This window comes from Oncorhynchus nerka, linkage group LG15 (genome assembly GCF_034236695.1).
Source record: "Oncorhynchus nerka isolate Pitt River linkage group LG15, Oner_Uvic_2.0, whole genome shotgun sequence".
Taxonomy (NCBI): domain Eukaryota; kingdom Metazoa; phylum Chordata; class Actinopteri; order Salmoniformes; family Salmonidae; genus Oncorhynchus; species Oncorhynchus nerka.
Window position 1 is genome coordinate 44,482,620 of NC_088410.1, and position 16,114 is coordinate 44,498,733.

The 16,114-nt window shown below is 42.6% G+C and overlaps 2 protein-coding genes across 3 annotated transcripts in view; one reads left to right on the forward strand and one right to left on the reverse strand.

Moving 5' to 3' along the window:
• Window positions 1–15,575, reverse strand: part of LOC115142768 (limbin) — a 27,652-nt gene extending 12,077 nt beyond the window's left edge. For both annotated transcript variants that reach the window (XM_029682484.2, XM_029682483.2), the window contains exons 1-13: window positions 14,883–15,575; window positions 14,691–14,760; window positions 14,155–14,345; window positions 13,966–14,022; window positions 13,648–13,834; window positions 13,216–13,316; window positions 12,993–13,058; window positions 12,629–12,763; window positions 12,138–12,277; window positions 4,292–4,616; window positions 3,717–3,956; window positions 3,100–3,275; window positions 2,767–2,926 (exon numbers count right to left, since the gene is read on the reverse strand). In XM_029682484.2, coding sequence (XP_029538344.1) covers window positions 2,767–2,926; window positions 3,100–3,275; window positions 3,717–3,956; window positions 4,292–4,616; window positions 12,138–12,277; window positions 12,629–12,763; window positions 12,993–13,058; window positions 13,216–13,316; window positions 13,648–13,834; window positions 13,966–14,022; window positions 14,155–14,345; window positions 14,691–14,760; window positions 14,883–15,146 — 2,112 coding nt within the window. In that variant the 5' untranslated portion in view covers window positions 15,147–15,575. The remainder of the gene's footprint in view (window positions 1–2,766; window positions 2,927–3,099; window positions 3,276–3,716; window positions 3,957–4,291; window positions 4,617–12,137; window positions 12,278–12,628; window positions 12,764–12,992; window positions 13,059–13,215; window positions 13,317–13,647; window positions 13,835–13,965; window positions 14,023–14,154; window positions 14,346–14,690; window positions 14,761–14,882) is intronic.
• LOC115142769 (evC complex member EVC) overlaps window positions 15,461–16,114 on the forward strand; it is a 23,760-nt gene continuing 23,106 nt past the window's right edge. Inside the window, exon 1 of the mRNA XM_029682486.2 lies at window positions 15,461–15,910. Within this exon, the coding sequence (XP_029538346.1) occupies window positions 15,725–15,910 (186 nt within the window). The 5' untranslated portion in view covers window positions 15,461–15,724. The remainder of the gene's footprint in view (window positions 15,911–16,114) is intronic.

The following is a 16,114-nucleotide window of genomic DNA, read 5'->3' on the forward strand; positions in this document are numbered from 1 at the left end:
CACATTGTAGGATTTTTAATGAATTTATTTGCAAATGATGGTGGAAAATAAGTATTTGGTCACCTACAAACAAGCAAGATTTCTGTCTCTCACAGACCTGTAACTTCTTCTTTAGGAGGCTCCTCTGTCCTCCACTTGTTACCTGTATTAATGGCACCTGTTTGAACTTGTTATCAGTATAAAAGACACCTGTCCAGAACCTCAAACAGTCACACTCCAAACTCCACTATGGCCAAGACCAAAGAGCTGTCAAAGGACACCAGAAACAAAATTGTAGACCTGCACCAGGCTGGGTAGAATGAATCTGCAATAGGTAAGCGGCTTGGTTTGAAGAAATCAACTGTGGGAGCAATTATTAGGAAATGGAAGACATACAAGACCACTGATAATCTCCCTCGATCTGGGGCTCCACGCAAGATCTCACCCCGTGGGGTCAAAATGATCACAAGAACGGTCAGCAAAAATCCCAGAACACGGGGGAACCTAGTGAATGACCTGCAGAGAGCTGGGACCAAAGTAACAAAGCCTACCATCAGTAACACACTATGCCGCAAGGGACTCAAATCCTGCAGTGCCAGACGTGTCCACCTGCTTAAGCCAGTACATGTCCAGGCCCGTCTGAAGTTTGCTAGAGAGCATTTGGATGATCCAGAAGAAGATTGGGAGAATGTCATATGGTCAGATGAAACCAAAATATAACTTTTTGGTAAAAACTCAACTCGTCGTGTTTGGAGGACAAAGAATGCTGAGTTGCATCCAAAGAACACCATACCTACTGTGAAGCATGGGGGTGGAAACATCATGCTTTGGGGACCAGGATGACTGATCCATGTAAAGGAAACAATGAATGGGGCCATGTATTGTGAGATTTTTCCATCAGCAAGGGCATTGAAGATGAAACGTGGCTGGGTCTTTCAGCATGACAATGATCCCATACACACCGCCCGGGCAACGAAGGAGTGGCTTCGTAAGAAGCATTTCAAGGTCCTGAAGTGGCCTAGCCAGTCTCCAGATCTCAACCCCATAGAAAATCTTTGGAGGGAGTTGAAAGTCCGTGTTGCCCAGCAACAGCCCCAAAACATCACTGCTCTAGAGGAGATCTGCATGGAGGAATGGGCCAAAAAACCAGCAACAGTGTGTGAAAACCTTGTGAAGACTTACAGAAAACGTTTGACCTCTGTCATTGCCAACAAAGGGTATATAACAAAGTATTGAGATAAACTTTTGTTATTGACCAAATACTTATTTTCCACCATCATTTGCAAATAAATTCATTAAAAATCCTAAAATGTGATTTTCCGGATTTTCCCCCCTCATTTTGTCTGTCATAGTTGAAGTGTACCTATGATGAAAATTACAGGCCTCTCTCATCTTTTTAAGTGGGAGAACTTGCACAATTGGTGGCTGACTAAATACTTGTTTGCCCCACTGTACATAGTGACTTCAGAAAGTATTCCGACTCTTTCCACATTTTGGGAGGTTACAGCCGTATTCAATTGTTTTTTCCTTCATCAATGTACACACAATACCCAATAATGGAAAAGCAAAGACAGGTTTTTAGAATTTTAGCTCATTCATTAAAAATAAAAAACAGAAATATTGTATTTACATAAGTATTCAGTATCCTTTAAGTATTCAGATCCTTTACTTGTAGAAGCACCTCCAGACGTGACACTTGGCATTCAGGCCAAAAAGTTAAATCTTGGTTTGATCAGACAAGAGAATCTTGTTTCTCATGGTCTGAGTCCTTTAGGTGCCTTTTGGCAAACTCCACGTGGGCTGTCATGTGCCTTTTACTGAGGAATGGCTTCCGCCTGGTTTGATTGGTGGGGTGATGCAGAGACGGTTGTCCTTCTGGAAGGTTCTCCCATCTCCACCATGGGGTTCCTGTTGACCTCTCTGACCAAGGCCCTTCTCCCCCGATTGCTCAGTTTGGCCAAGCGGCCAGCTCTAAGAAGAGTCTTGGTGGTTCCAAACTTCTTTCATTTAAGAATAATGGAGGCCACTGTGTTCTTGGGGATCTTCAATGCTGCAGACATTTTCTGGTACCCTTCCCCAGATATGTGCCTCGACACAATCCTATCTCGGAGCTCTATGGACAATTCCTTTGACCACATGGCTTGGTTTTTGATCTGACATGCACTGTCAACTGTGGGACCTTATATAGACAGGTGTGTGCCTTTCCAAATCATGTCCAATCAATTGTATTTACCACAGGTGGACTCAAATCAAGTTGTAGAAACGTCTCACGGATAATCAATGGAAACAGGATGCACCTGAGCTCAATTTCGTATCTTATAGCAAAGGGTCTGAATACTTATGTAAATATTTCAGTTTTTCTAAAAATTTAGTTATGTTAATAAGATATTTCAGTATTTCTAAAAACCTTTTTTCGCTTTGTCATTATGGGTTATTGTGTGTAGATTGCTGAGATTTTTTTTTCTTCTTCTCCATTTCAGAATAAGGCTGTAACGTAACAAAATGTGGAAAAAGTCAAGACACAGTATGTATTTGTAATATTTGTGGTTTCTCCATTACCCAGAATAATTCACAGCTTTATGTTATTAGTAAATGAGTAAATGCACAGGAGTTGTGAATTGATTGAGATATTTTCTTGAAAAAATATTATCTTATTTGGGAGTATTTCTCAAATAAGTGCTAATTCATTATTTATCTAATTAATTATCTAATTAAGATGTGCAAATGTATTGCCTGAGAGCAACACTGTGAAGTTTGACTTAAACAACGCACTGTCAATCATCTCACCATGTCAGAGATGAGGTCCCTCCTCTTCTTGACCAGGCCACAGTGCATGGCCCTCCTCTCCTGGTTCAGAGCCTCATCCAGGCCCTGCCTCACCAGCACCAGCTCCTTCTGAGCCTTGTCTAGCAGCAGCTCCACCTGCTCTTCAGACACATCGCTCCCCCTGTTGGAACACAGGCAAGGTTGCATTTTTAGGAATGTAGGCTACATCTACGTTATACAAGTTTCCCGAACCCTTAGTAGTCTACAATGGCTTAAGGACAAGTAGGTAGAAGACAACAGGTGCTATAAAACCTGACATACAGTATAACACATGTAGAGAGTCATAGCACAAACCTCCTATGCTGGCTGAAGCAGTTCTCTATCTGGCTGGAGGTCCTGGAGAAGGTCTCGGAGATGAGGCCCTTCAGGCTGTGGAGGCTGTGCACCAGGAACCTCCTCTGGGCGTGGCGCTCTCCCAGCATGCAACGTTGGTTAGCCAGGACCACATCCAGCACCTCCTCCAGTTGATTCTAGAGAGATGAGATGTGATGAGATCAAATAAAATGAGATGAGATAAGATGAACTGAGAAGACATGCGATGAGACATGATATGTGGTTGTCTCACCTAGCTATCTCAACATGAATGCACTAACTGTAAGTCGCTCTGGATAAGAGAATCTGCTAAATGACTAAAATGTGAATGTCAATTAGATAAGATGAGAAGAGATGGTAAGAGATGAGAAGAAATTAGATGTGATAGATGAGACAAGATATGTGAAGAGATTAGTTGAGAGCACAGTATTTCCCCTTGACTTTCCCATTTAGTCCAAAACAACTTTCAGTGATACATACAGCGAAACATTGCTGAAAACTATTGCTGAAGTAGCTCCTACCTGAACATTTACATTGGCTGTTTCAAAGTGTTTCCTCCCATCTGTTCCTACTGAACGGGACCATCTTCACTAGCTCACCTGATAGGCAAAGTAGTCATGCAGGAGACTCCTGGCCTGGGTCTTCTCCAGCTCGCACATCCTGGTGGCTTCCTCCAGCTCCTCTGAGAAGATCTTGTGCAGCTCCACTCTTCTCCACTCCACTATCTGCCTTTGGACCTTGGCTGAGGCCTCCTCGTGTCTCACCAGCAGGGTGCGCTGGAGGTGACTCTGGTTCAGCTTGTGGAGCTTCTCCAGGAGGACACTGCATTGGTGGAGCTCCTGGAGAATCAACCAGAATCAACCAGATCTGTGTTAAATATAAGTGTGATATACTTGAAGTGCACTTGATTTAGTCTATCCAGTGCCATGGAGAGCTACTGGGTGTGCAGGCTTTTGCTACAGCCCACCACTAATACACCTGCTTCAAATAATCACCTAACCATAGTCTTGACCATAATTAGCTAAATCAGGTATTTAAGCACAGGGCTGGAGTTGCTTCTCCATCTGTGCCCATAGGAGCCATTTCTGGCATGTTTAACTAATTATTTATGCACAAGTCACATTGCTCTCTACCTCCGCCAATGGTTTTTGATTGATAATAGCCACTACAGTACCTGTTCGTCAGAGTGCTGAAACAGCACCTCTGCCCGGGCCTTCTCCTGGGCCTCTCTGCGATGCTCCGCCTCCATCTGCTCCCGGGTCTCCAGGTTGCACTGGGCCGCCAGGGTTGCCATGCGTGCCAAGTGCTCCTCCTTCAGCTTGCCCTCCATGCCCATCAACTGGCCGTGGAGCACGCTCAGTAGCCGCTGCTCGGCCTGCTGGGACATGTGGTTCTGGGAGCGCAGTGCGGCCAGCAGGGCTGCGATCACATCTTTGTACATCTGGACCCGACTGCTCTCCAGGCTGGAAGTGGCTCGCAGCAGGCTGGACATCTCCAGGCTGTGAGGATGTCAGATATACAGTACCAGTCAAAAGTTTGGACACACCTACTCATTCAAGGTTTATTTTTTTATATATATATATTTTTAAACTATTTTCTACATTATAGAAAATTAGTGAAGACAAAAAAAGTGTTAAACAAATCAAAATATATTTTATATTTTAGAATCTTCAAAGCTGCCATCCTTTGACTTGATGACAGCTTTGCACAATTTTGGCATTCTCTCAACCAGCTTCATGAAGAATGCTTTTCCAACAGTCTTGAAGGAGTTCCCACATATGCGAAGCACTTGTTGGCTGCTTTTCCTTCAGTCTGCGGTCCAACTCACCCCAAACCATCTCAATTGGGTTGAGGTTGGGTGATTGTGGGGTCCACGTCATCTGATGCATCCCTCCATCACTCTCCTACTTGGTCAAATATAACTTACACAGCCTGGAGGTGTGTTTTAGGTCATTGTCCTGATGATCATCCGTTCACCTACCCGGCGTCTCACAAAGACATAGCGGTTGGAACCAAAAATATCACATTTGGACTCATCAGACCAAAGGACAGATTTCTACTGGTCTAATGTTCATTGCTCGTGTTTCTTGGCCAAGCAAGTCTCTTCTTCTTACTGATGTCCTTTAGTAGTGGTTTCTTTGCAGCAATTCGACCATGAAGACCTGATTCACGCAGTCTTCTCTCAACAGTTGATGTTGAGATGTGCCTATTACTTGAACTCTGTGAGGTATTTATTTGGGCTGCAATTTCTGAGGCTGGTAACTTATCCTCTGCAGCAGAGGTAACTCTGGGTCTACCCTTCCTGTGGCGGTCCTCATGAGAGCCAGTTTCATCATAGCGCTTGATGTTTTGCAACCACACTTAAAGAAACTTTCAAAGTTCGTAATTGACTGACCTTCATGTCTTAAAGTAATGATGGACTGTCTTTTCTCTTTGCTTATTTGAGCTGTTCTTGCCATAATATGGACTTGGTATTTTACCAAATAGGGCTATCTTCTGTATACCACCCCTACCTTGTCACAACACAACTGATTGGCTCATACGCATTAACGAAAGAAATTCCACAAATGAACTTTTAACAAGGCACACCTGTTAATTTAAATGCATTCCAGGTGACTACCTCATGAAGCTGGTTGAGAGAATGCTAAGAGTGTGCAAAGTTGACATTAAGGCAAAGGGTGGCTACTTTGAAGAATCTCAAATATAAAATCAATTTAGATTTGTTTAACACTTTTTTAGTTACTACATGATTCCATATGTATTATTTCATAGTTTTGATGTCTTCACTATTATTCTACAATATGTAGAAAATAGTCCAAATAAAGAAAAACCCTTGAATGAGTAGGTGTGTCCAAACTTTTGACTGGTACTGTATATTATACAGCTTTGTCTGACTTTATACTTTATCGTTCATCAACACGTAGTTTCCGGCAGTCAAATAACCAAACAGCCCTCTAGTGGCCTCATGGGTGGAACATTATAAAAAAAATCTTCATATTTTCAGAATTAACAAACATATATTTTTTGTTGTTGTTGAAAATTCGGTGTTTCTATGTCAAACTGTTTTGTTAAAATTCAGTACTATGTGATGTATGTAAAGCGTAATATTGGGATGCAAACTCAAAATTGAGTACATTTCTACTCTATATCTGACATGGTACAGGTGTCTTCTTTTTTTTAAGACTATAACAATATGTTAGGTGTATACTTTTGTTTCAAAGTTGATTTGTACAAAGAAACACTCTGTGTAACCCAGATTTAGCCCACTGCAGTACAAGTTTAATGCAGACAGGTATAATGTCAGTGTTAACCCAATATTCATTTAGCAGTGGCGGGCCACCATTACTAAAACGTGAGCACTACTAAAAAATAATACTTTCAGGGATGGTAAGTCATTTTCAGTATAAACTTAAATGACTAAAACCAGATATAAAGTATGTAGAAAAGATAACAGAGTTGTATATTTTTAAATAAGATCATGTTTGAGAACTAACAACCACCAGAATAAAAAAATAGACAGTCAGGGAGAGTAAAAATGTCCCAAAATGTTATGGCATGGGGCCCCCATTGATTGTCTTATAGTGTTTGAGTCACTCAGATAGCATAAGAACAAGGCATAAGCCATTAAAATGTGTAGAATTGCAGGAAATTTGCATTAAAACTTTTTTTTTGCCCCGTGACAAAATGTTTTGAATTGCAGGAAACTAGCTTTAAAACTGTTACATTTTCTCTTCAACCCATGGCAAAATGTGTAGATTTGCAGGAAATTAGCTTTAAAACTGTTACATTTTCTCTTCAACCCATGGCAAAATGTGTAGATTTGCAGGAAATTAGCTTTAAAACTGTTACATTTTCTCTTCAACCCATGGCAAAATGTGTAGATTTGCAGGAAATTAGCTTTAAAATGGAAAAACAAATTACAGCAGGTGCGGCCATGAGGAAGGTCAAAAACCACGCCATTGGCCAAGCCCCACGCTAATTTTGTCACCGCTGCTGGAAAAAATTATAGGGGAGACACGGAATGCAACATGATGCCTCAATAATTATATGCATGTATGGCCGGCCCCCTTATAAAGCCTTAGCGACTTCTCATAATGACCAAATAACAGATACTTTCAGTCTAGCAAGAATATAAATACACCGAATGATAATATAAATGCAACATCCTTTTTTGATAATGCAACCAAAATGACTCTATTACTTGTCTCTGTTGGTTCCATGTTTCATGAGCTGAAATAAAAGAGTGTAGAATGTTTCCATATGCACATAAAGCTCTCAAATTTTGTGCACAAATTTGTTTACATTCCTGTTAGTGAGCATCCACCTGACAGGTGTTGCATATCAAGAAGCTGATTAAACAGCATGATCATTACACAGGTGCACCTTGTGCTAGGGGACAATAATAGGGTACTCTAAAATCTGCAGTTTTGTCACACAACACAATGCCACAAATGTCTCAAGTTTTGAGGTAGTGTGCAATTGTCATGCTGACTGTAGGAATGCCCACCAGATGTTACCAGAGAATTTAATGTTAATTTCTCTACCATAAATTTGTTTTAGAGAATTTAGCAGCACGTCAATTCGGCCTCACAACAGCAAAACACGTGTAACCATGCCAGCCCAGGACCTTCACATTTGGTTTCTTCACCTGCGGGATTGTCTGAGACCAGCCATCCAAACAGCTGATGAAAACTATAAGAAACCGTCTCAGGGAAGCTCATCTCAGCGTTCCTCACTGAGTTCCCTGAATTCCTATCGGACCTTGTAGTCATAGCAGATAATATTCTAATCTTTGGTGACTTTAATATTCACATGGAAAAGTCCACAGACCCACTCCAAAAGGCTTTCGGAGCCATCATCGACTCAGTGGGTTTTGTCCAACATGTCTCTGGACCCACTCACTGTCACAGTCATACTCTGGACCTAGTTTTGTCCCATGGAATAAATGTTGTGGATCTTAATGTTTTTCCTCATAATCCTGGACTATCGGACCACCATTTTATTACGTTTGCAATTGCAACAAATAATCTGCTCAGACCCCAACCAAGGAACATCAAAAGTCGTGCTATAAATTCACAGACAACACAAAGATTCATTGATGTCCTTCCAGATTCCCTCTGTCTACCCAAGGACGCCAGAGGACAAAAATCAGTTAACCACCTAACTGAGAAACTCAATTTAACCTTGCGCAATACACTAGATGCAGTTGCACCCCTAAAAACTAAAAACATTTCTCATAAGAAACTAGCTCCCTGGTACACAGAAAATACCCGAGCTCTGAAGCAAGCTTCCAGAAAATTGGAACGGAAATGGCGCCACACCAAACTGGAAGTCTTCCGACTAGCTTGGAAAGACAGTACCGTGCAGTACCGAAAAGCCCTTACTGCTGCTCGATCATCCTATTTTTCTAATTTAATTGAGGAAAATAAGAACAATCCGAAATTCCTTTTTGATACTGTCGCAAAGCTAACTAAAAAGCAGCATTCCCCAAGAGAGGATGACTTTCACTTTAGCAGTGATAAATTCATGAACTTCTTTGAGGAAAAGATTATGATTATTAGAAAGCAAATTACGGACTCCTCTTTAAATCTGAGTATTCCTTCAAAGCTCAGTTGTCCTGAGTCTGCACAACTCTGCCAGGACCTAGGATCAAGAGAGACGCTCAAGTGTTTTAGTACTATATCTCTTGACACAATGATGAAAATAATCATGGCCTCTAAACCTTCAAGCTGCATACTGGACCATATTCCAACTAAACTACTGAAAGAGCTGCTTCCTGTGCTTGGCCCTCCTATGTTGAACATAATAAACGGCTCTCTATCCACCGGATGTGTACCAAACTCACTAAAAGTGGCAGTAATAAAGCCTCTCTTGAAAAAGCCAAACCTTGACCCAGAAAATATAAAAAACTATCGGCCTATATCGAATCTTCCATTCCTCTCAATTTTTTTTGAAAAGGCTGTTGCGCAGCAACTCACTGCCTTCCTGAAGACAAACAATGTATACAAAATGCTTCAGTCTGGTTTTAGACCCCATCATAGCACTGAGACGGCACTTGTGAAGGTGGTAAACAACATTTTAATGTCATCGGACAGGCTCTGCATCTGTCCTCGTGCTCCTAGACCTTAGTGCTGCTTTTGATACCATCGATCACCACATTCTTTTGGAGAGATTGGAAACCCAAATTGGTCTACACGGACAAGTTCTGGCCTGGTTTAGATCTTATCTGTCGGAAAGATATCAGTTTGTCTCTGTGAATGGTTTGTCCTCTGACAAATCAACTGTAAATTTTGGTGTTCCCCAAAGTTCCGTTTTAGGACCACTATTGTTTTCACTATATATTTTACCTCTTGGGGATGTTATTCGAAAACATAATGTTAACTTTCACTGCTATGCGGATGACACACAGCTGTACATTTCAATGAAACATGGTGAAGCCCCAAAATTGCCCTTGCTAGAAGCATGTGTTTCAGACATAAGGAAGTGGATGGCTGCAAACTTTCTACTTTTAAACTCGGACAAAACAGAGATGCTTGTTCTAGGTCCCAAGAAACAAAGAGATCTTCTGTTGAATCTGACAATTAATCTTAATGGTTGTACAGTCGTCTCAAATAAAACTGTGAAGGACCTCGGCGTTACTCTGGACCCTGATCTCTCTTTTGAAGAACATATCAAGACCATTTCAACGACAGCTTTTTTCCATCTACGTAACATTGCAAAAATCAGAAACTTTATGTCCAAAAATGATGCAGAAAAATTAATCCATGCTTTTGTCACTTCTAGGTTAGACTACTGCAATGCTCTACTTTCCGGCTGCCCGGATAAAGCACCAAATAAACTTCAGTTAGTGCTAAATACGGCTGCTAGAATCCTGACTAGAACCCCAAAATTTGATCATATTACTCCAGTGCTAGCCTCTCTACACTGGCTTCCTGTCAAAGCAAGGGCTGATTTCAAGGTTTTACTGCTAACCTACAAAGCATTACATGGGCTTGCTCCTACCCATCTCTTTGATTTGGTCCTGCCGTACATACCTACACGTACGCTATGGTCACAAGACGCAGGCCTCCTAATTGTCCCTAGAATTTCTAAGCAAACAGCTGGAGGCAGGGCTTTCTCCTATAGAGCTCCATTTTTATGGAACGGTCTGCCTACCCATGTCAGAGACGCAAACTCGGTCTCAACCTTTAAGTCTTTACTGAAGACTCATCTCTTCAGTGGGTCATATGATTGAGTGTAGTCTGGCCCAGGAGTGGAAAGGTGAACGGAAAGGCTCTGGAGCATGAACCGCCCTTGCTGTCTCTGCCTGGCCGGTTCCCCTCTTTCCACTGGGATTATCTGCCTCTAACCCTATTACAGGGGCTGAGTCACTGGCTTACTGGGGCTCTCTCATGCCTCCTGTCTCAGCCTCCAGTATTTATGCTGCAGTAGTTTATGTGTCGGGGGCTAGGGTCAGTTTGTTATATCTGGAGTACTTCTCCTGTCCTATTCGGTGTCCTGTGGGAATCTAAGTGTGCGTTCTCTAATTCTCTCCTTCTTTCTCTCTCTCGGAGGACCTGAGCCCTAGGACCATGCCCCAGGACTACCTGACATGATGACTCCTTGCTGTCCCCAGTCCACCTGGCCGTGCTGCTGCTCCAGTTTCAACTGTTCTGCTTTATTATTATTCGACCATGCTGGTCATTTTTGAACATCTTGGCTATGTTCTGTTATAATCTCCACCCGGCACAGCCAGAAGAGGACTGGCCACCCCACATATGCTCTCTCTAATTCTCTCTTTCTTTCCCTCTCTCGGAGGACCTGAGCCCTAGGACCATGCCCCAGGACTACCTGACATGATGACTCCTTGCTGTCCCCAGTCCACCTGACCGTGCTGCTGCTCCAGTTTCAACTGTTCTGCCTTATTATTATTCGACCATGCTGGTCATTTATGAACATTTGAACATCTTGGCCATGTTCTGTTATAATCTCCACCCGGCACAGCCAGAAGAGGACTGGCCACCCCACATAGCCTGGTTCCTCTCTATGTTTCTTCCTAGGTTTTGGCCTTTCTAGGGAGTTTTTCCTAGCCACCGTGCTTCTACGCCTGCATTGCTTGCTGTTTGGGGTTTTAGGCTGGGTTTCTGTACAGCACTTTGAGATATCAGCTGATGTACGAAGGGCTATATAAATCAATTTGATTTGATTTGATCTGTGTGCTCGGCGTTGTAATCAACGTCAGTTGGCAAACACTCTCCTTCGATGGCCACTGACACACTGGAGATGTGTGGTCTTCATGGATGAATCCTGGTTTCAACTGTACAGTGCAGATGGCAGAGAGCATGTATGGCGTTGCGTGGGCAAGTGGTTTGCTGATGTGGAGTTATGGTATGGGCAGATATACACTACGGTGCCTCCCGAGTGGCACAGTGGTCTAAGACACGGCATTGCTAGCTGTGCCACTAGAGATTCTGGGTTTGAGTCCAGGCTCTGTCGCAACCGGGAGACCCATGGGGCAGTGCACAATTGGTCAAGGGTCTTCCGGGTTAGGGGAGGGTTTGGCTGTCAGGGATGTCCTTGTCCCATCTCGCTCTAGCGACTCCTGTGGTGGGCCGGGCGCAGTGCACGCTGACACGGTCACCTGTGAACATTTGAACATCTTGGCCACGTTCTGTTATAATCTCCACCCGGCACAGCCAGAAGATGACTGGCCACCCCTCATAGCCTGGTTCCTCTCTAGGTTTCTTCCTAGGTTCTGGTCTTTCTAGGGAGTTTTTCCTAGCCACCATGCTTCTACACCTGCATTGCTTGCTGTTTGGGGGTTTAGGCTGGGTTTCTGTCCAGCACTTTGTGACATCAGCTGATGTAAGAAGGGCTTTATAAATAAATTTGATTGATTTAGTTCAATTGACTGATTTCATTATATGAACTGTAACTCGGTAGCATCTTTGAAACACAGTTCCTACTCATAGAGCATAAGACATCATAAACCATAACGACAAGTAATAAAGCCTTATATCCTTTGGCATTTCCATACTCACTTCTCCAGAGCTTGATACATGTTCTGAGGGTCTTCCAGCACCATGATGTCCACCATCTTGTCCTCGAATGCTGCCTCTTCTTTGGCCGTCTCACTCATGTTGCATACCGCATACTCAGGGTCTGAAGCGCCTCGCTTTTTCTTTAGGAATGACAGACATACAAAGAGAAACAGTAACCATCCCTTTACTGTGGATTGCTTTCAAATAGAATAAAAACAATCATAGTCAACGAACAAATGGGAGAAATATCTTTCAAACAATAGTTCAAAAATAAAATACAATAAGAGAGTCAACTTGTTGACTTTGTATCGGTGTCGTTGTTTTTCTTTTTGCCACGGCTGGGTGGCTAACAAGTATACAGACCTGTTTGTGCTGTCTTGCCAACTTCATTGCTGTCATTGTCACACAGCAATGGAGTTGGCAGGACATCACAACCAGATCTGGAACTCAGGTAAGCTAATAGAGGTGAGGTTACAGTAACAACGTCTTACCCTTCGCTCTAGGGAGTTTTTCCTTGCTCGGGCACATATTAGGTTCATGGCCAGAAATCCCAGGGAAAGCAGCAACAAGGACAGAAAGAATCCACCAATAAACCCAGCAAAATGGACATAGTGATTGGGGTAAATCTGAAAGTGTATTGAGAGAGTAGGTCATATTCATCAATATTTGATAAAGAGAAAGAAATTACTATCAGGGGCACGGACAATGCTGTAATCTGATTACTATGATGAAATGTACGTAAGTAAGGTTGTATGTAAGGTTTAGCATTGTAAACCAAGCATTACGTTGAGCACGACTATCAACCGACATCACATTGATAAACGAAGAAGTAAGAAACGAAGGCTTCAAGGTTACCTTGTTCGTGGAGTTAAGCCTCAGAGTCAAATTAGCCACCATTGGACCAAACATATTGACGTCATTCTGTAGAGCGAGAATAACAGTATAAATTACCCTGGAATAGGACCTATGTACAGCAATGTAAAGTGTTGCTGCTTTGGCAATATAATCAGAGCAAAAGAGAAAAAGGGACAAAGTGTCTATTAATGTTCTATATTATGTCATGAGGTGATTGCAGTACCAGTGAAGCATTGGAGAAGGTAAGGAAGGCAGGCAGGTCCAGAATTTCACTCTTGTGACCCTTGATGAGGGCAGTGTACGTCACAACGTACTGAGATCCTGCTGCAGAAACACAACCAAAACAACAATGATATTAACTACGGTCGGAAATATGGAGTAAAAAGCTAATACAATCATTTTAACAATGTTCATAACTCCAATTGGATAGGTTCAGGTGGCACAGCCTTCTGTAGCATGGAGCCTGGGTCATGTTCAGTGAGGTACACTGTAGCAAAACAAACTGAAAATCAGTGCTTATTATTACACAAGTTCAGGTAGTATCTCCCCGTTTCAAATGTAGGCTATTTTCTCATTTTGTGCATACTGAACACAACCCTGGTGATCTGACTGATTGACAGACTGATGAAACCGATTTCTCATGACTCTTGTGTACCTGGCAGTGAGTCGATGGTGAAGGTCTGGAAGCCTTTCTCCACCACCCTCCCCCCACTCTGCAGGGCTGCTATCCCAGAGACGGAGTCCCTGATGGCCAGCTGGGAAAGGTTGCTGTCCCCTGGAGGCCCAGTGTTGTTGATGAGCAGGAAGAACGTCAGATGGGGGAACTCGGTACCTGCCTCCACCTGTGTCCCAAAGGATCGTAGAGAACACATGGTATATGAGGGCACTTTGTACATACACTTCTATATCCCGAGCCTAGCCGAACAGTAACGAGCAAAGCAAGACCATCCTCTACAGAGTCTACATTACTTACCTGGGCACATTTCTGAAATGTGAGTCCAAATGCTGATGGCTGTGCAGCACTTTGAATCTGAAAGAAAGTACAAAGTAAACACAACAAGTTTTTCTGTTTCAGAAAAGCATGGATGGAAACTTGTCCCTTTATGTTCCATTATGGCTTTTGACCACAACCCCTGGACTATGTCTCTGTTTGTGTACTTACCTGAGGCAGAGTGTGACCAGTGATGTATCTGGTGAGACTGCTCCTGCGGCTCCGGGCCTTATGCTGCATGATGTTGGCCAGGTGGCTTAAGGAGGTGTAGAGGGACTGGCCCCCGGGGCCGGCTGGGGCCACAGAACGAAGAGGACCCTCTTCAGCACAGAAAGCCATGGGCCCACATGGCCCTGGTTGTCCTGTGAAGTAACATTAGTTAACATACAATAGTGTACAGTAACAGTACACATAGTTCCGTATGTAGTTATGTCCTGGAGCTGTTCTTGTCTATTAATGTTCTATATTATGTCATGTTTTATGTTTTGTGTGGACCCCAGGAAGAGTAGCTGCTGCTTTTGCAACAGCTAATAAGATACAAAAAATACCAAATGACACAGTGGGTTTGAGAAGATTTAACAGTTAACTGGTGGAATTACTGTCATAGGCTACTTTCAGTTGAGAAGGCCAAGTCTCTTTTGACAGTATACCCTTATCGTTACCCTAGGGATGATAATAAATGTTGCAGAACACATAAAATAACAAACCATCCATCTTCTTCGAGCTCAGCTCTGCTGATTTTCCACCAGGGTCATGCTGAAATGGTCTAAGAGAGTCCTGTTGAATGGGAAACATAGTGAAAAACAAAACCTGTTCCAACAACTGCATAGCAGACATACAGATATAGATGTACAGCCCTTGAAATAGGACAGGCACAGAAATAAGGGAATTGGACTCACTCTAGGTCGACCATTTCCAAATGAGTTCTGTCGAGTTCCCCATGATAGTACAGAGATGTAACAGAATGCGGGATGTACATGGTTGCTGTCCCCCATGATAGCGGAATGGCATGGATTCTCATGATGGCTTACATTATTGAACCCATACGAATGAAAAGGGCGGTGCTGTAGACGTCTCCAAAATACAGGCCTATACTCTTGTTGAAAACAGAAGAAAATAGTGCATACAGTGACTACTTCCACGAGGAAATGTACCTGAAGCATTCGTTTGTTCTAAAACTTTCACTACTTTCCCGAAATCCGTTACATTTTGCATCCTCTTGTTACTCTATTAGACAAAGGAAACATTGTCATTGTTCTCTGATAACACGAAATTGTGTTACAATATGTCTTAAAAACATGTCATGCAAAAGAAACAAACAAGAATAACGGGCGAAACAGATTTTTGTCGACTGTGAAAATATAGGTCATGGAAATGGGTCATCCAAACTTCCTCGAAGACTTTCCCAAAACTATGAAGAAAAGGACAAGCTCCACCCCTAAATGCCTTGCGTTACATCCAATCTGTTCAATGATTGGTTGAATAGTCCGTCTGTGAAACATCGAATCTGACCGCTACAAAAAAAGTGTTTTGTTAGTTACGGTGTCATACCTCAAGTTATTACTTTTCCACCACACGTTTTATTTTTTAAGTAACTTTTACGGTTGTTTTCGGTAGCTTAATGGTTTACGGTCTTTGTCCATGACCAGTTTGAGTTGTTGTCCTGATTCTTTCTTTCAGGCGTAGAAGAAATGCGCATTTGTCGCCTATTTTCTTCCTTTGCACCCGGGAATTATCCAAAATGAACGACCACGAAACGATTAGGCATCCCGATTGCTCAAATGATGTCTTGGTTCACTTTGCAGAATCGCTGCACATATTTACAGGATTATTGACAGTGGCCACTGTATGTGGGTTTTTTTCAGGAATCATAGCTGCAGCCGTTCTGTATGTCTTTTGCCTGAAGCCTATGCTTCTAACTCGACAAGTAAGTTTGTAAAGGTGTTTATTATAGGCTTGTATTAGTTAGTGTTATAACTCGTTGTTTGGATAGGCAAATAGCTTAGCCACCTGCATGACCTCATTGGCAATAATAACAGCAATAATCAATAACTCTGCAGTCATCAGCTCACTATTTGGCAAGCGTCAGGATACCATTAACACGATTTATAACTGTTTAATAACTGAGGTG